The 16,407-nt window shown below is 36.5% G+C and overlaps 1 protein-coding gene across 4 annotated transcripts in view; it reads right to left on the bottom strand.

Moving 5' to 3' along the window:
* Nucleotides 1-16,407, bottom strand: part of FIG4 (FIG4 phosphoinositide 5-phosphatase) — a 120,932-nt gene that overhangs the window by 64,616 nt on the left and 39,909 nt on the right. For all 4 annotated transcript variants that reach the window (XM_053591538.1, XM_053591536.1, XM_053591540.1 and 1 more), the window contains 3 exons: nucleotides 10,629-10,679; nucleotides 2,832-2,980; nucleotides 1,007-1,135 (listed from right to left, as the gene is read on the bottom strand). In XM_053591538.1, coding sequence (XP_053447513.1) covers nucleotides 1,007-1,135; nucleotides 2,832-2,980; nucleotides 10,629-10,679 — 329 coding nt within the window. The remainder of the gene's footprint in view (nucleotides 1-1,006; nucleotides 1,136-2,831; nucleotides 2,981-10,628; nucleotides 10,680-16,407) is intronic.

Raw genomic sequence — 16,407 nt, 5'->3', positions numbered from 1 at the left:
CAACAACTCTTTTAAAGTTTTCACCAGATGTCTTTATAAGCTTAAGACAGAAGAAGGACGTCAATTAGAAAACAAGTTGGGTGCAAAAATGCCCCATATGATCTCAAAAAGTGATAGGAAAAACCTAAACACCACTTCTGCATGGTATATATGCTGCCTTCCTAAACCTCATAACATCATTGCACTTTCTTGAAAGGTCTCAATATAGCTAGAAATTAAATGAAAGATGAAGCCGTCGAAAGGAAAAAAGTTTTTATAAAATTGAATTCATCAGCTTAACCCAAGGCTTAACCTACTTTTATTTAATCTGTTCTGCCCCCTTCCCTAAACTATGGCAGACTTTTCTAACTCCTATCCCTTGTTCTAGTCTCATTTTACGTAATCCAACTTGAAAATGGCTGAACTCAAAAGCTTCCTAAATACTACTTTGCAAGGTTCATGGTCCTGAACAAAAACTTTCAAAAGTTCTAGCACCAAACCAGGTCCTTAGCCTGATCACCCAGGCAATCTGATGACTAGCAATCTGACTCCCACCCACCAATCTCCTTCCCACTACATCCTACCTCTTGGGAGTTTTATACACGAGCCAAGAGAACACTCCTGTATATTTTTCCACATCTACATTCATGGTGTTTCCATAACCTATGATTTCTCTTCTCACTGCTAAGCTGACTTCTCTTTAGGGCCCAGGCCAAATTCTACTGTTCCCATGGGCCTGTCCCACCCTCCCCACCTGTCAGTGATTCTGCTCCTTCCAGATAAGCACGATACTTACTACGTACATCACTTACTATACACATTGCATTTTCTACCTTGTTATTTATTAATCTTTATCCAAACACACAGGTCAGCTCAAGTTGTCAGGGTAGTCAGCTCAAGTATCATGGGTTTTCCTGTTGGGATACATAGACTGATAATTATAATCTTATAATCCATATGTAGTTTTCTACAAATTAGTAAAACATAAGTTTCATAATATGTATCTTAAGTTTTTTAAAAAGGATACTTGACTGCCCACAGAACCCGTGAATAATATACAGTAGCCAATCGCGATGCACGGTATTTTTAATTATATCCAGAAGTTCACCATTCCACACATACTTCATGTAAGGCTCACTACAGATCCCAAATACACCTGAAAAATAAAAGCTGGTGTCATGAAGATAAGGAAATAGGTTGACATTCGACTCATTTTTGAGTTCTGAAAATTCTCTTTCTAACTTCAAAATGAGATGCCCAAATAACAGCATTGCCATTGTCAGTGGGTATCACTCCTACCAGGAGCACAGCGTTGTGCTGATCTGTACAGTCAAGGAAGAAACGCACATTCTGACTTGTGAGAGTTCTTAAGAGAAAAAAGAGCAGCAGGGAATGAAGGACATGTGTAGAAATATCTTAATATAGCCAAGAGCTGGCAGAGTGCCGAGTGAGTACAAGCAGGTGGAGTCAGAGTTCCTGGGTCCAAATCTTCGCTGTCTCTTACCAGCAGGGTGACGGCACCTTCAAGACGCTACGCATCTCAGTGCCACTGCGCCCACATCCGTATGTGTGTTGAGTGGTTGCATCAGAAAGAAATGACCTAGGAATGCACATAAAGTGCTTTTAACCAGCCTGGTGCATTAACTAATACTTCCACAAATGGTAGTTACTACACCGGGCCTTTTCAGTACGAAGAAATCAATTAATTTCATCAAACATGACTTTAACATATCTGGATAAATTTATTAAACAGCAGTGAGTTTTACAAAATTTACATGAAGTGGAAAATAAGAAATAAGTATACAATGGCTTAAAAGATTGTAACAGTTTGGGATTGCAGTTAATATTTTTTTTCAAAACATGATCGGTTAAGAGGATTTCTTTATAGGCTATAACAAATTCACTTTAATCTGAGTCTTAAAAACTTTCTCTTCCCTTCCAATGCATTACACAAGAGAAGGAAGAATACAGACATGACTTGAGTCCTGTCTTCATCACGTACTAGCTCTGTGACATAAGGCAAGTTACTTAACCTCTCCGAACATCAACTTTCTAAACCATAAAATGATGTTACTACCGCTCACTTAGGAGCTTTTGCTCAGATTAAAGAGACTATGCAAAGTACCTGACACACAATAGAGACCTGAAAAAAAATGTATTATTTTCCTGTTCTCCCTAACCCCACACCTTCTACTTTTACATGCTATTTCTACACTTGATCTTAGCCAAAAGGCCGAGAAGCGATTCACGTGCTATTTCTTATCAGTACATCCTTGGTGATAGGAGAATAATCTTGTCCCCAGCAAAGATGTCTACATTCTAATAATTCTAATTATTTAAATATTAATATTTATATAAATAATTTAATTCTTTATATAAAACTGGCATTTTACCTACTGACTAGCATTTTTATGAGGATATTATATGCTAATGAATAGCACATAATAGGTAAGGCAGAGTAACTTTTTCCTAAAATTTTCTAAAATTCAGGCCATACCAAACTGGCCTCTGTGAAGGAAAATAAGGTGTATATTATCCAACACTGAGAAAAACAATTCTCCATGTAAACTTCATCAAAAGTCTAGACCTAAATGTATTCAATAGAAAGTACATGAATAATTGCTGGAAAATGTCAGCATGCAATTCTCTGGCTGGCTTAGGAATGAAATCACATAGTGATTAATAATCTCTATAAAAATGGATCGGTCAAGTTCATATACCCAAAACAACCCCATGTGAGGACAAACAGCAGGGAGGGATGGAGAAATACGAGGCAAATCTGACCGAATTTAACGAGATGCCATTTCATGGATGCCACATTAACATACATTAGATATGCCAAAACCACCTACCGCTTCCACCCTGTGTAATTAATCCTTCATCTTCAAAGATGTCAAAGCTCTCCTGGCGAGTCTTGGTCGTTTCTGATTTTAACATCTCCAGGGGCATTCGCAAGACAGTGAGATTATACTGAAGTGAGTGGGACAAATCATAGCTGTAACTGAGAACAGAATTGAAACTCAGTAAGAGCTACAAAAGCAATGCATATTTCACAGTCTTGGCTCCTGTATGAAATTAAAAATCTGTGAATTAGGTGGAGAGCAAGATGGCAGCCGAGTAACAGCTTCCTTGCATCTAGGCACCGTGAGTCCGGGGACATAAGACTCCAGGCATCTCTGGCCGGTGGGATCTGCCCATAATCATCCCTTTGAGGATACAGGGGTCAGCGAGAGACTTCTGGACTCCAAGAGGAGGACAAAAACAGTGGAAAACTGGCACGGGAACTTAAAAGAGCAAAGGAAGTGAAATGAAAATTAGGGCAAGGAAACAGATAAAAGAAATCACTCATGAGGAAGAATCAGCAGAAAACTCCAGGCAACATGAAGAACCAGTCCAGAACAACCCCACCAAGGGACCATGAGGTAGCTACTACAGAGGATTCCACGAATAAAGAAATGTTAGGAATGACAGAAAGGGAATTTAGAATACACATGATGAAAACAGTGAAACAAATGATGGAAACAATGAAGGAAACTGCTAATAAAGTGGAAAATAACCAAAAGGAAATCCAAAAACAATCAAATAAGAGATGAACTATATGAAGAATATAGAAAGGATATAGCAGAGCTGAAGGAAATGAAACAGTCAATTAGGGAACTTAAAGATGCACTGGAAAGTATCAGCAACAGGTTAGACCATGCAGAAGAAAGAATTTCAGAGGTAGAAGACAAAGTTCTTGAGATAACTCACATAGTAAAACAGGCAGAAAAGAAGAGAGAGAAAGCAGAACATTCACTGTCAGAATTATGGGACCTTATGAAGCATTCCAACATATGAGTTATAGGAATCCCAGAAGGGGAAGAAGAACACCCCAGAGGAATGGAAGCCATACTACAGAATATTATAAAAGAAAATTTCCCAAATATCACCAAAGATTCTGACACACTGCTTTCAGAGGGATATTCCAGGTCGCCTCAACTCTAACCAAGCTTCTCCAAGACACATTGTGATGAACCTGTCCAAAGTCAAGACAAAAGAAAAGATTCTGCAAGCTGCCAGGATTAAGCGCCAGTTGACCTACAGGGGCAAATCCATCAGAGTGACCGCAGACTTCTCTAATGAACTTTTCAAGCAAGAAGACAATGGTCATCTACCTTTAATCTACTTAAACAGAACAATTTCCAGCCCAGAATTCTGTACCCTGCTAAGCTAAGCTTCAAAATTGACGGAGAAATCAAATCATTTATGGATATACAAACATTGAGGAAATTTGCCACAACAAGACCAGCTCTACAGGAAATACTTCAACCTGTTCTACACACTGACCATCATAATGAATCAGTAGCAAAGGAAAAATTCAGAAATTAAAGAACAGAACCTAACCTCCACACTGATGCAAAAGATAAAACTAAGCAATGGACTCTCACAAAATAAGATGAATAGAACACTACCACACTTATCAATTATCTCAATAAATGTTAATGGCTTGAATTCCCCACTGAAGAGACATAGATTGGCTGACTGGATTAAAAAACACAAGCCATCCATTTGCTGTCTGCAAGAAACACACCTGACTTCAAAAGACAAATTAAAGCTCCAAGCCAAGGGCTGGAAGACAATTTTTTAGGCAAATGGAATTCAGAAGAAAAGAGGAGTTGCAATCTTATTTTCAGATACATGTGGATTTAAAGCAACTAACGTCAAAAAAGACAAAGATGGTCACTTTATATTGGTCAAGGGAAAACTACAACAAGAAGACATTTCAATTCTAAATATTTATGCACCCAATTTAAATGCTCCCAGATTCTTAAAACAGACCTTACTCAGTCTGAGCAATATGATATCTGATAATACCATAATAACAGGGGACTTTAACACTCCTCTTACAGAGCTGGACAGATCCTCTAAACAGAAATTAAACAAAGATATAAGAGATTTAAATGAGACCCTAGAACAACTGTGCTTGATAAATGCATATAGAACACTCCACCCCAAAGATAAAGAATATACATTCTTCTCATCACCCCGTGGAACATTCTCCAAAATTGATCATATCCTGCGACACAAAACAAATACCAACAGAATCAAAAGAATTGAAATCTTACCTTGTATCTTCTCAGACCATAAGACACTAAGGGTAGAACTCAACTCTAACAAAAACGTTCGACCCCACCCAAAGGCATGGAAATTAAACAATCTTCTGTTGAATAACAGATGGGTGAAGGAAGAAATAAAACAGGAAATCATTAACTTCCTTGAGCATAACAACAATGAAGACACAAGCTACCAAAACCTCTGGGATACTGCAAAAGCAGTTTTGAGAGGAAAATTCATCGCTTTAGATGCCTACATTCGAAAAACAGAAAGAGAGCACATCAACAATCTCACAAGAGATCTTAGGGAATTGGAAAAAGAAGAACAATCTAAGCCTAAACTCAGTAGAAGAAAAGAAATCTCCAAAATCAAATCAGAGATCAATGAAATTGAAAACAAAAGAATCATTCAGAAAATTAATGAAACAAGGAGTTGGTGTTTTGAAAAAATAAATAAAATAAATAAACCATTGGCCAGACTAATGAGAAATAGAAAAGTAAAATCTCTAGTAACCTCAATCAGAAATGATAAGGGGGAAATAACCACTGATCCCACAGAGATACAAGAGATCTTCTCTGAATACTACCAGAAACTCTGTGCCCAGAAATTTGACAATGTGAAGGAAATGGATCAATATTTGGAATCACCCCCTCTCCCTAGACTTAGCCAGGAAGAAATAGAGCTCCTGAACAGATCAATTTCAAGCACTGAGATTAAAAAAACAATAAAAAATCTTCGAACCAAAAAATGCCCTGGTCCAGATGGCTTCACACCAGAATTCTATCAAACCTTCAAGGAAGAGCTTATTCCTGTACTGCAGAAATTATTCCAAAAAATTGAGGAAGAAGGAATCTTCCCCAACACATTCTATGAAGCAAACATCGCCCTGATACCAAAACCAGGAAAAGACCGAACCAAAAAGGAGAATTTCAGACCAATCTCACTCATGAACATAGATGCAAAAATTCTCAACAAAATCCTAGCCGAGAGATTACACCCTATCATCAAAAAAGTCATAACATCGTGATCAAGTAGGTTTCATCCCAGGGATGCAAGGCTTGTTTAACATACGCAAGTCCATTATCCACCATATCCAAGATATTAACAGAGGCAAAAATAAAGATCATATGATCCTCTCAATAGATGCAGAAAATGCATTTGATAAAATCCAGCATCCTTTTCTAATTAGAACACTGAAGAGTATAGGCATAGGTGGCACATTTCTAAAACTGATTGAAGCTATCTATGACAAACCCACAGCTAATGTTTTACTGAATGGAGTAAAACTGAAAGCTTTTCCTCTTAAAACTGGAACCACACAAGGTTGCCCTCTGTCACCTTTACTATTCAACACAGTGCTGGAAGTTCTAGCCAATACAATTAGGCAAGACAAGGAAATAAAGGGAATCCAAATGGAGCAGAGGAGGTCAAACTCTCCCTCTTTGCTGATGACATGATCTTATACTTAGAGAATCCCAAAGACTCAACCACAAGACTCCTAGAAGTCATCAAAAAATACAGTAATGTTTCAGGATATAAAATCAATGTCCTCAAGTCAGTAGCCTTTGTATACGCCAATAACAGTCAAGATGAGAAGCTAATTAAGGACACAACTCCCTTCACCATAGTTTCAAAGAAAATGAAATACCTAGTAATATACCTAACGAAGGAGGTGAAGGACCTCTATAAAGAAAATTATGAAATCCTCAGAAAGGAAATAGCAGAGGATTTTAACAAATGGAAGAACACACCATGCTCATGGATGCGCAGAACCAGCATTGTTAAAATGTCTATACTTCCCAAAGCGATCCACCTATTCAATGTCATTCCTATCAAAATACCAACATCGTACTTTCAATATTTGGAAAAAATGATTCTGTGTTTTGTATGGAACCAGAAAAAAACCCATATAGCTAAGGCAGTTCTTAGTAATAAAAATAAAGCTGGGGGCATCAGCATACCAGATTTTAGTCTGTACTACAAAGCCATAGTGCTCAAGACAGCATGGTACTGGCACAAAAACAGAGACATAGACACTTGGAATCGAATTGAAAACCAAGAAATGAAACTAACCTCTTACAACCTAATCTTCAATAAACCAAACAAGAACATAGCTTGGGGGAAAGACTCCCTATTCAATAAATGGTGTTGGGAGAACTGGATATCCACATGTAAAAGACTGAAACTGGATCCACACCTTTCCCCACTCACAAAAATTGATTCAAGATGGATAAAGGACTTAAATTTAAGGCATGAAACAATAAAAATCCTCCAAGAAAGCATAGGAAAAACACTGGAAGATATTGGCCTGGGGAAAGACTTCATGAAGAAGACTGCCATGGCAATTGCAACAACAACAAAAATAAACAAATGGGACTTCATTAAACTGAAAAGCTTCTGTACAGCCAAGGAGACAACAACCAAAGCAAAGAGACAACCTACACAATGGGAAAGGATATTTGCATATTTTGAATCAGACAAAAGCTTGATAACTAGGATCTATAGAGAACTCAAAGTAATCCACATGAAAAAAAGCCAAGGGTCGCATATATCAATGGGCAAGAGACATGAATAGAACTTTCTCTAAAGAAGACAGATGAATGGCTAACAAACATATGAAAAAATGTTCATCATCCCTATATATTAGAGAAATGCAAATCAAAACCACCTGAGATATCATCTAACCCCAGTGAGAATGGCCCACATCACAAAATCTCCAAACTGCAGATGCTGGCGTGGATGTGGAGAGAAGGGAACACTTTTACACTGCTGGTGGGATTGCAAACTAGTACAACCTTTCTGGAAGGAAGTATGGAGAAACCTCAAAGCACTCAAGCTAGACCTCCCATTTGATCCTGCAATCCCATTACTGGGCATCTACCCAGAAGGAAAAAAATCCTTTTATCATAAGGACACTTGTACTAGACTGTTTATTGCAGCTCAATTTACAATCGCCAAAATGTGGAAACAGCCTAAATGCCCACCAACCCAGGAATGGATTAACAAGCTGTGGTATATGTATACCATGGAATACTATTCAGCTATTACAAAAATGGAGACTTCACATCCTTTGTATTAACCTGGATGGAAGTGGAAGACATTATTCTTAGTAAAGCATCACAAGAATGGAGAAGCATGAATCCTACGTACTCAATTTTGATATGAGGACAATTAATGACAATTAAGGTCATGGGCGGGGGAGGAAAAGCAGAGAGAGGGACGGAGGGAGGGGGGTGGGGCCTTGGTGTGTGTCACACTTTATGGGGGCAAGACATGATTGCAAGAGGGACTTTACCTAACAAATGCAACCAGTGTAACCTGGCTTATTGTAGGCTCAATGAATCCCCAACAATGAAAAAAAAAAAATCTGTCAATTAAATTACTTAGCACCTGTTACTTAAGTTGGAAGGAATGCTGTTCAAATAAGTACTGTAGCACATAGCGAAATATGAGCATAATAAAACACCCATTACATGACTAGAAATATACAAGACAGTGTGAGTAACCTACATGCTTTGATTCGTACAATGTGCCTTTTTTGGCTCATACTGAAATCAATGTAAGTTCATGGTCCTGTGCAAAAGAGTCACAATTCCACAGGTACTTGAATGAGAGTCACAATTCCACAGGTACTTGAATGAGAGTCACAATTCCACAGGTACTTGAATGGGGGTTCTATAGATTCTACTGTAACCACTGCAATAGTGCACAGTCTGGACCCTACTTTACCCATGGCCAAAAATAATTCTGTAAATTATTGATGGTGGGATCATAACAGAATTCATAATAGGACAGGAATAACTGAATAACATAGGCCATTACAGTGAAATGTGCTTTAGGAGAGTAAAAGCCATTTGAAAAATTCTAACAATCTGGGTACATTAAATTTGGCCATTAGCCCCAAAGAAACTCACTACAATTCTGATTTCACATAATTAATACTGTTTTATAAATATTTCTAGCTATATATTTTTTAGAATAGAATTTCAGAATGTATCTTGAATACTTTAGGTTTATACACATTTCTTTTTATAGTATTTTAGTCACATTTTAAGATGGTTATAATTTTGTCTGGGGGTCTCACACATTATTTTAACTTTTTTCTGCTTCAATTTATGATACACTTTGAAATTTATTTCATCTCTGAAATGCAATTTTAACACATTTGCTTGATGGATCCACTCAGCTTAATAGCATCTAACCTCAAAAGGAAAAAAGCTATATTAAGAAGTTGGTTTCTGATCTATTTTTCTTTTTGAGATGGAACCTTGCTTTGTCACAGAAGCTGGAATGCGATGGTGTGAACATATAACGTTTATCATTACGGCCTTGAAATTCTGAGATCAAGAGGGACTCTAGCCTCAGACTCCTTAGTAGCTGCGACTACAGGTGCACGAAGCAGGGGAAGACCATTTCTAACAATACCACTGAGCTTCAGTAGTAACTCACAGGACATAAACATTAAAATACACAAGAAAGACTGAAAGGTAGATGACAGAGACAAATACAATGGCAACACATATTCAATATTCAATAAATATTTGTGGAAGTGAAAACTCTTTCTTTAGAAGCCCTTTCCTCTACTACTGTTAAATAATTAACTTCCTTTAGTTTTACATCAATGAAGACACAGTCCACTCTACAGAGTAGACACATTTTTATTTCATAAATAGTTAAATATATTAACAATTAAAAATAAATGTTTTAACATGCAAAGTACCTCCTCATTATTTAGCACCAATAGCTACAGATGTCCTAGTCCTTTTAGTCCTCGTGACTCAGGTCCTTATTGGTAGCTGCTAGTTTATGTTCTATTTTTTAGTTTGGATATTATAACTGATAGAATCTTTCATCCATCACAATAACTGTATCTATCAGGCCCACTATTGGTTACATCAATCTAACATTTTCTCACGATGCTCTATTATAATTCACTTGCCTGTTCTTCAATTATCAATATTGGGGTTGTCCCTGGCTTGGTTGGGTTGCTTTTTTGGACTATCACAAATAGAGAAGCTTTAAATGCCCCTTTACTAATAAGGATTCATATTTTCCTTCCTGGTTTACTTTCATAGGATACATTTTCATAAGTGCTTAATGCTACGTTCCTTACCCAGAAAACTACAAATTTATAAGGCCACCATCAGTACTGGAACAGTTCTTCTTATCTTAAATTATTTTTAGCAAACTTTGCCAGATTATTCACTGAAAATTGAACTGTGAAACTGTTAACAGCTCTGTATTAGAAGCTGAATGCAAACTTCATTTTTATAATTCAAACTTTAAAAATGAGAATATTTCTTTAAACTATAGCAACTCTTACCTAAAACAAAAATGATTTTTATAGTGAGAATAAATACCCTTTACTTTGTCCATTTGGATTTTCAGATATCAGATTTTTATACTTGCACTTTAATGCTTTTAAATAAAATAATCTGGCTACTTCAAAAAAACAGAGAAAGTACTACTCTATGTTCTGATTCTGTCTTTATCCTTGGAAAATTAATAAAAATTTAAGTGATAGGTAGGAAGGAGCAAACTAAGCTTAAACTTACCTAAAGTAAAAATTGCTAGAGAGGTCCACATTTTGAAATATTCGTAGATACCTTTAAAAAAAAAAGTCAAAGTATATTACATTCATACAATATTACTTTTCATAGTTTAACATGTACTCATATCTGGTCGTATCTGTAAATGCACTCATCAAAACTGAAGAACTGAAACCACCCCTGGAATAGGGATTTCCTCTAACATCTGTTGATCATCCCTCCAAAGGCCCCTAACTTAATAGTTTGACTGCTCCTCATCCCTGATTATGCCAGTGAGAGGCAAAATCATGCTCCCCCATGGAGGAGGCGCTTAGATTTTGAATAAAATACAAGTAAATCCTGTTTCTGCTTTTGCAATGTGCTTGGCAAATGCTTTGAGCATGGAGAGGAGAGCAACAAAAATAAGCAAAATGTTTGAGTCTCGGTAATTTTAAGATGGAAAGTTTTTTAAACTGAAACAAAGTATAGAATAAAATATTCAGCTGTCTACCACTCAGGACTAACAAATGTTCACATTTTTCATATTTGTTTCAACCTTTTTAAGGTGAATAACTAAAACACGATGTAAAAAGTTAAAATACCCTTTCCATTTCCCTCGGCCTGTTCTCTCTCCCCAGAGCTGACCGTTTTCTTGTAACTGATGATTCTTTCCAGCCCATGTGTCCCTTTACTTTCATTACATTGGAGACATCTTTAAATAATATGTAGCATTGCACTACATATTTAAAATATTTACATGAATCATTTCAAACTTTGCAGATCGTCCTACAACTCACTTTTTTCACGCATTTTTTGATAGATCTAATATAGCTGTGTTGAAAGTTATGAATTTAATTTGCTCACTTTAATTAACATTTGGTACCTTGTCATGTACAGTCATCCCTCAGTCTCCATAGGGAAGTGGTTCCAGAACTCCCCCGATACCAAAATCCACAGATGATCAAGTACCTTATATATATAAAATAGTGCAGTATTTGTATAGAACCTACACCTATTTTCCCTTATACTTTAAATCCTCTCTAGATTACTTATAATACCTAATACAATGGAAATGCTGTGTAAATAGCTGTTACGTTGTATTGTTTAGGAAATAATGAGAACAAAAATGTACATATTCAGTACAGACATAATTTTTTTTTCAAATATTTCTGATCCATGGTTGGTTGAACCCATTGATGCAGAACCTAAGGGTAAGGAGGGTCAACTATACACGACACTCTCCAGTTATGCATTCTTCTGCTGATAGACCATTAGATCTTTCTAGTTTTCCATCATACATATATGATACAACGCTTACATGTTTTCCTGTACACATGTATAGGAGTGTCTCCACAGCACATGCACAGAAACAAGAACTGCTGGACAATAACTAATGTGCACTTTGAACTTGGCTAAAATACATCAAATTATCCTAAGAGGCTAAAATAATATCACTCCAACTCACCCACTCATAGTATATAGCTCATTTCCCACATCTCTGCTAATACCTAATAACAGCAGATAGTTTGATTATTCCCAATCTAATGAGAATAAAATGCTACTTTTTAATCTGCACTTCCCAAATTATTAGTTTGAGAATCTCTTCTGCAAATTGCCTGTTTCTAACTACTAACCATATTTCAGTTAAGTGGGGTATCTTTGCCTCATTGATTTGTAGAAATTCTTCACATATTCTAAGTACTAATCCTTATGATACGTTGCAAACATCTGCTTTCAGACTGCTGTTTGTCTCCTAAAATTTTTCTAGATTATAAATATCTAAATATATATATATATATTTTATTGTTGGGGATTCATTGAGGGTATAATAAACCAGATCACACTGATTGCATTTGTTAGGCAAAGTTCCTCTTGTAATCGTGTCTTGCCCCCAAAAGGTGTGTACTGATAGCATCAAATATATCATTGTTTCCCTTACAGTTTGTGATTTTTGTATTTTATTTCTTTGCTTTTGTTGTTGTTTAGACAGAGTCCCACCCTATGCCCTGAGCAGAGTGCAATGGCATCACAGCTTGCTGCAACCTCAGACTCGGGCTGTGGGCACCCTGCTGCCTCAGCTTCCGGAAGCCGCTGGGATTACAGGTGCTTGCTGCGGCGCCCCTTTATTTATAACTCTTTCTCCATGCCAGAATTGCAAAAATATTTACCTTTATTTTCTTAAAATTGTCTTTGTACTTCTGGAATTGTTTCTTGACTACTGTCAGAGATCGGAATCTAATTTTATTTTTGTCCAAATAGAAAGCCAGCACTATTTGGCCCATCTTTTCCCCAGTGACTTGTAGTCCTTACTCTATTATATAAATTGTGCATACATTTATACATTATATAAATATAATGTTTATAAAACAGATCTTTTTCTGGGCTTTTCACTCTGTTCACTGACAAATGTCAATTCCTCCCCCAATGCCGAGCAGTCTCACTATGAGTACGGCTTCTTCTTTCTTGTTTTTCTTTTATAAACTGTCTGGACCACACTTAGACTTTTGCTTTTCCACATAAATACTAAAATCACTTTGTCAGGTTCCACTTTCAAAATTCCTATTGAAACCTGGATTAGAGTTACATTAAATTTAGGAATTAATTTTGGAGAAAACCAGCACATATTTACGATATAAAGTCTTATGATCCATGAACAAAGGCTATGTCTCCAATTATTTAGGAATTTAAAAATCCTTTATAATAATTTTCTCCATAAAGTCTGTATAGCCTTTGTTACATTTATTCCCAGGTATTTTAAAAACTTTCTAGTTGGGGGCAGCACCTGTGGCTCCAAGGAGTAGGGCACCAGCCCCATATGCCAGAGGTGGTGGGTTCAAACCCAACCCTGGCCAAATACTGAAAAAAAAAAAAAAAAAAAAAATTTTTTTTTCTAGTTGGTTACTGCCAAGCTGTAGAAACATTACTGGTTCCCACATGCTGATCATCTTCTGTCGCCTTGCTGAACTTTTACATTATTTCTGAGAGTTTGTAGATATTCTTGGACTTTCCAAGCAAAATTCATGCTGTCTGCATAATGACAATATTTGTCTCTTCTCAAGCTTTATTCCTGAGTGGCTAGGGCCTTCAACATGATGTTGAACGTTAGTAGTGATGGCAGACACCTCTGTATTGTTCCTTAACTAAAAGTAATGCTTTTAAGATTTCATTTCTAAGAATAATTTTGGATGTAGGTTTTTAATAGAGGTATCAGATTAAGAAAATTTGCTTATATTCCTACTTTGCTAAGACTTTTGACCACAAACAAGTATCGAATTTTGTCAAATGTATTTTCTGCAAATATTAAGATGATCATATTTTCCTCAGCAATGTTTAAATGTGCTAAATTGCTCTGGTGAATTTTCTAAAATTGATACACCACACACAGAATAACAACTCTACTTGACATTATGTATGAGAGGTATTGTTGTACTGTACAGTACTGTATTTTATTTCCTATTATTTTACCAAATATTTTGACTTAAATGCATTATTGGATAACATAGTAAGTAGCTAAAAGTTTTTCCTATCTTACTAGAAGTAGTATTACTTCAGTCTACCTATAACAAAAAAAAATGGACATTATTCTGGGTAATGTCCATTTACTATACATATTAATCATAAAATAATTTTACTCTTTAAATATATTCAAATTGCTATATAACAACGTAATTTATATTACTATTCCTGGCTAACGAATCACAAAGATGGGGCTTTTAAATAATATAAATCTCTAACTTTTTCCTGTCCCTTGAATTCACGGGCGCTGGTCAATCAGATTGACTTTCAACCAACACAGTATGCCTGCCTGTAAACTATAGGAGATAGGATTTCTCTTTTTTTTTTCAGTTAGTGCAAAACGATATCTGGTAAACCATACTTTACCCTCATCTGAAACGCATTATTTTTTAACAAACCCACTTCCAAATAATCATCAAAAGCAATGTCACATGGGTCCAGAAAATCATTACCTGCACATCACCTTTCAATTTTGGTTCAGAACAACACTATAAAAGTACAGAGTATAGGGCGGTGCCTGTGGTTGAAGGGAGTAGGGCGCCGGCCCCATATGCTGGAGGTGGCGGGTTCAAACCTAGCCTTGGCCAAAAAAAAAAAAAAAGTAAAGAGTATAAATTAAAATCTGAACTGGATCTAACCTAAAAACTTAGAAATACTGCTTTGTTACATTTTAATCTTTTGATATTAAATCAATTCAACCTTTATAATTTTGAATTTATCAATTTTTTTTTTGTTTGTTTTTTATTGTTGGGGATTCATTGAGGGTACAATAAGCCAGGTTACACTGATTGCAACTGTTAGGTAAAGTCCCTCTTACAATCATGTCTTGCACCCATAAAGTGTGACACACACCAAGGCCCCACCCCCCCACCCTCCGTCCCTCTTTCTGCTTCCCCACCCATAACCGTAATTGTCATTAATTGTCCTCATATCAAAATTGAGTACATAGGATTCATGCTTCTCCATTCTTGTGATGCTTTACTAAGAATAATGTCTTCCACGTCCATCCAGGTTAATACGAAGGATGTAAAGTCTCCATTTTTTTTTTTTTAATGGCTGAATAGAATTCCATGGTATACATACATATACCACAGCTTGTTAATCCATTCCTGGCTTGGTGGGCATTTAGGCTGTTTCCACATTTTGGCGATTGTAAATTGAGCTGCAATAAACAGTCTAGTACAAGTGTACTTATGATAAAAGGATTTCTTTCCTTCTGGGTAGATGCCCAGTAATGGGATTGCAGGATCAAATGGGAGGTCTAGCTTGAGTGCTTTGAGGTTTCTCCATACTTCCTTCCAGAAAGGTTGTACTAGTTTGCAGTCCCACCAGAAGTGTAAAAGTGTTCCCTTCAATCCACATCCACGCCAGCATCTGCAGTTTTGAGATTTTGTGATGTGGGCCATTCTCACTGGGGTTAGATGATATCTCAGGGTGGTTTTGATTTGCATTTCTCTAATATATAGAGATGATGAACATTTTTTCATGTGTTTATTAGCCATTCGTCTGTCATCTTTAGAGAAAGTTCTATTCATGTCTCTTGCCCATTGATATATGGGATTGTTGGCTTTTTTCATGTGGATTAATTTGAGTTCTCTATAGATCCTACTCATCAAGCTTTTGTCTGATTGAAAATATGCAAATATCCTTTCCCATTGTGTAGGTTGTCTCTTTGCTTTGGTTATTGTCTCCTTAGCTGTACAGAAGCTTCTCAGTTTAAGGAAGTCCCATTTGTTTATTTTTGTTGTTGTTGCAATTGCCATGGCAGTCTTCTTCATGAAGTCTTTCCCCAGGCCAATATGTTCCAGTGTTTTTCCTATGCTTTCTTTGAGGATTTTTATTGTTTCATGCCTTAAATTTAAGTCCTTTATCCATCTTGAATCAATTTTTGTGAGAGGGGAAAGGTGTGGGTCCAGTTTCAGTCTTTTACATGTAGACATCCAGTTCCCCAACACCATTTATTGAATAGGGAGTCTTTCCCCCAAGCTATGTTCTTGTTTGGTTTATCGAAGATTAGGTGGTTGTAAGATGTTAGTTTCATTTCTTGGTTTTCAATTCGATTCCAAGTGTCTATGTCTCTGTTTCTGTGCCAGTACCATGCTGTCTTGAGCACTATGGCTTTGTAGTACAGACTAAAATCTGGTATGCTGATGCCCCCAGCTTTATTTTTATTACTAAGAACTGCCTTAGCTATATGGGGTTTTTTCCAGTTCCAAACAAAATGCAGAATCATTTTTTCCAAATCTTGAAAGTACGATGTTGGTATTTTGATAGGAATGGCATTGAATAG

This window comes from Nycticebus coucang, chromosome 5 (assembly GCF_027406575.1).
Source record: "Nycticebus coucang isolate mNycCou1 chromosome 5, mNycCou1.pri, whole genome shotgun sequence".
NCBI classification, from domain to species: Eukaryota; Metazoa; Chordata; class Mammalia; order Primates; family Lorisidae; genus Nycticebus; species Nycticebus coucang.
Note: the sequence above shows the minus strand (reverse complement) of the source record. Positions and strands in the feature narration are given on the sequence as shown.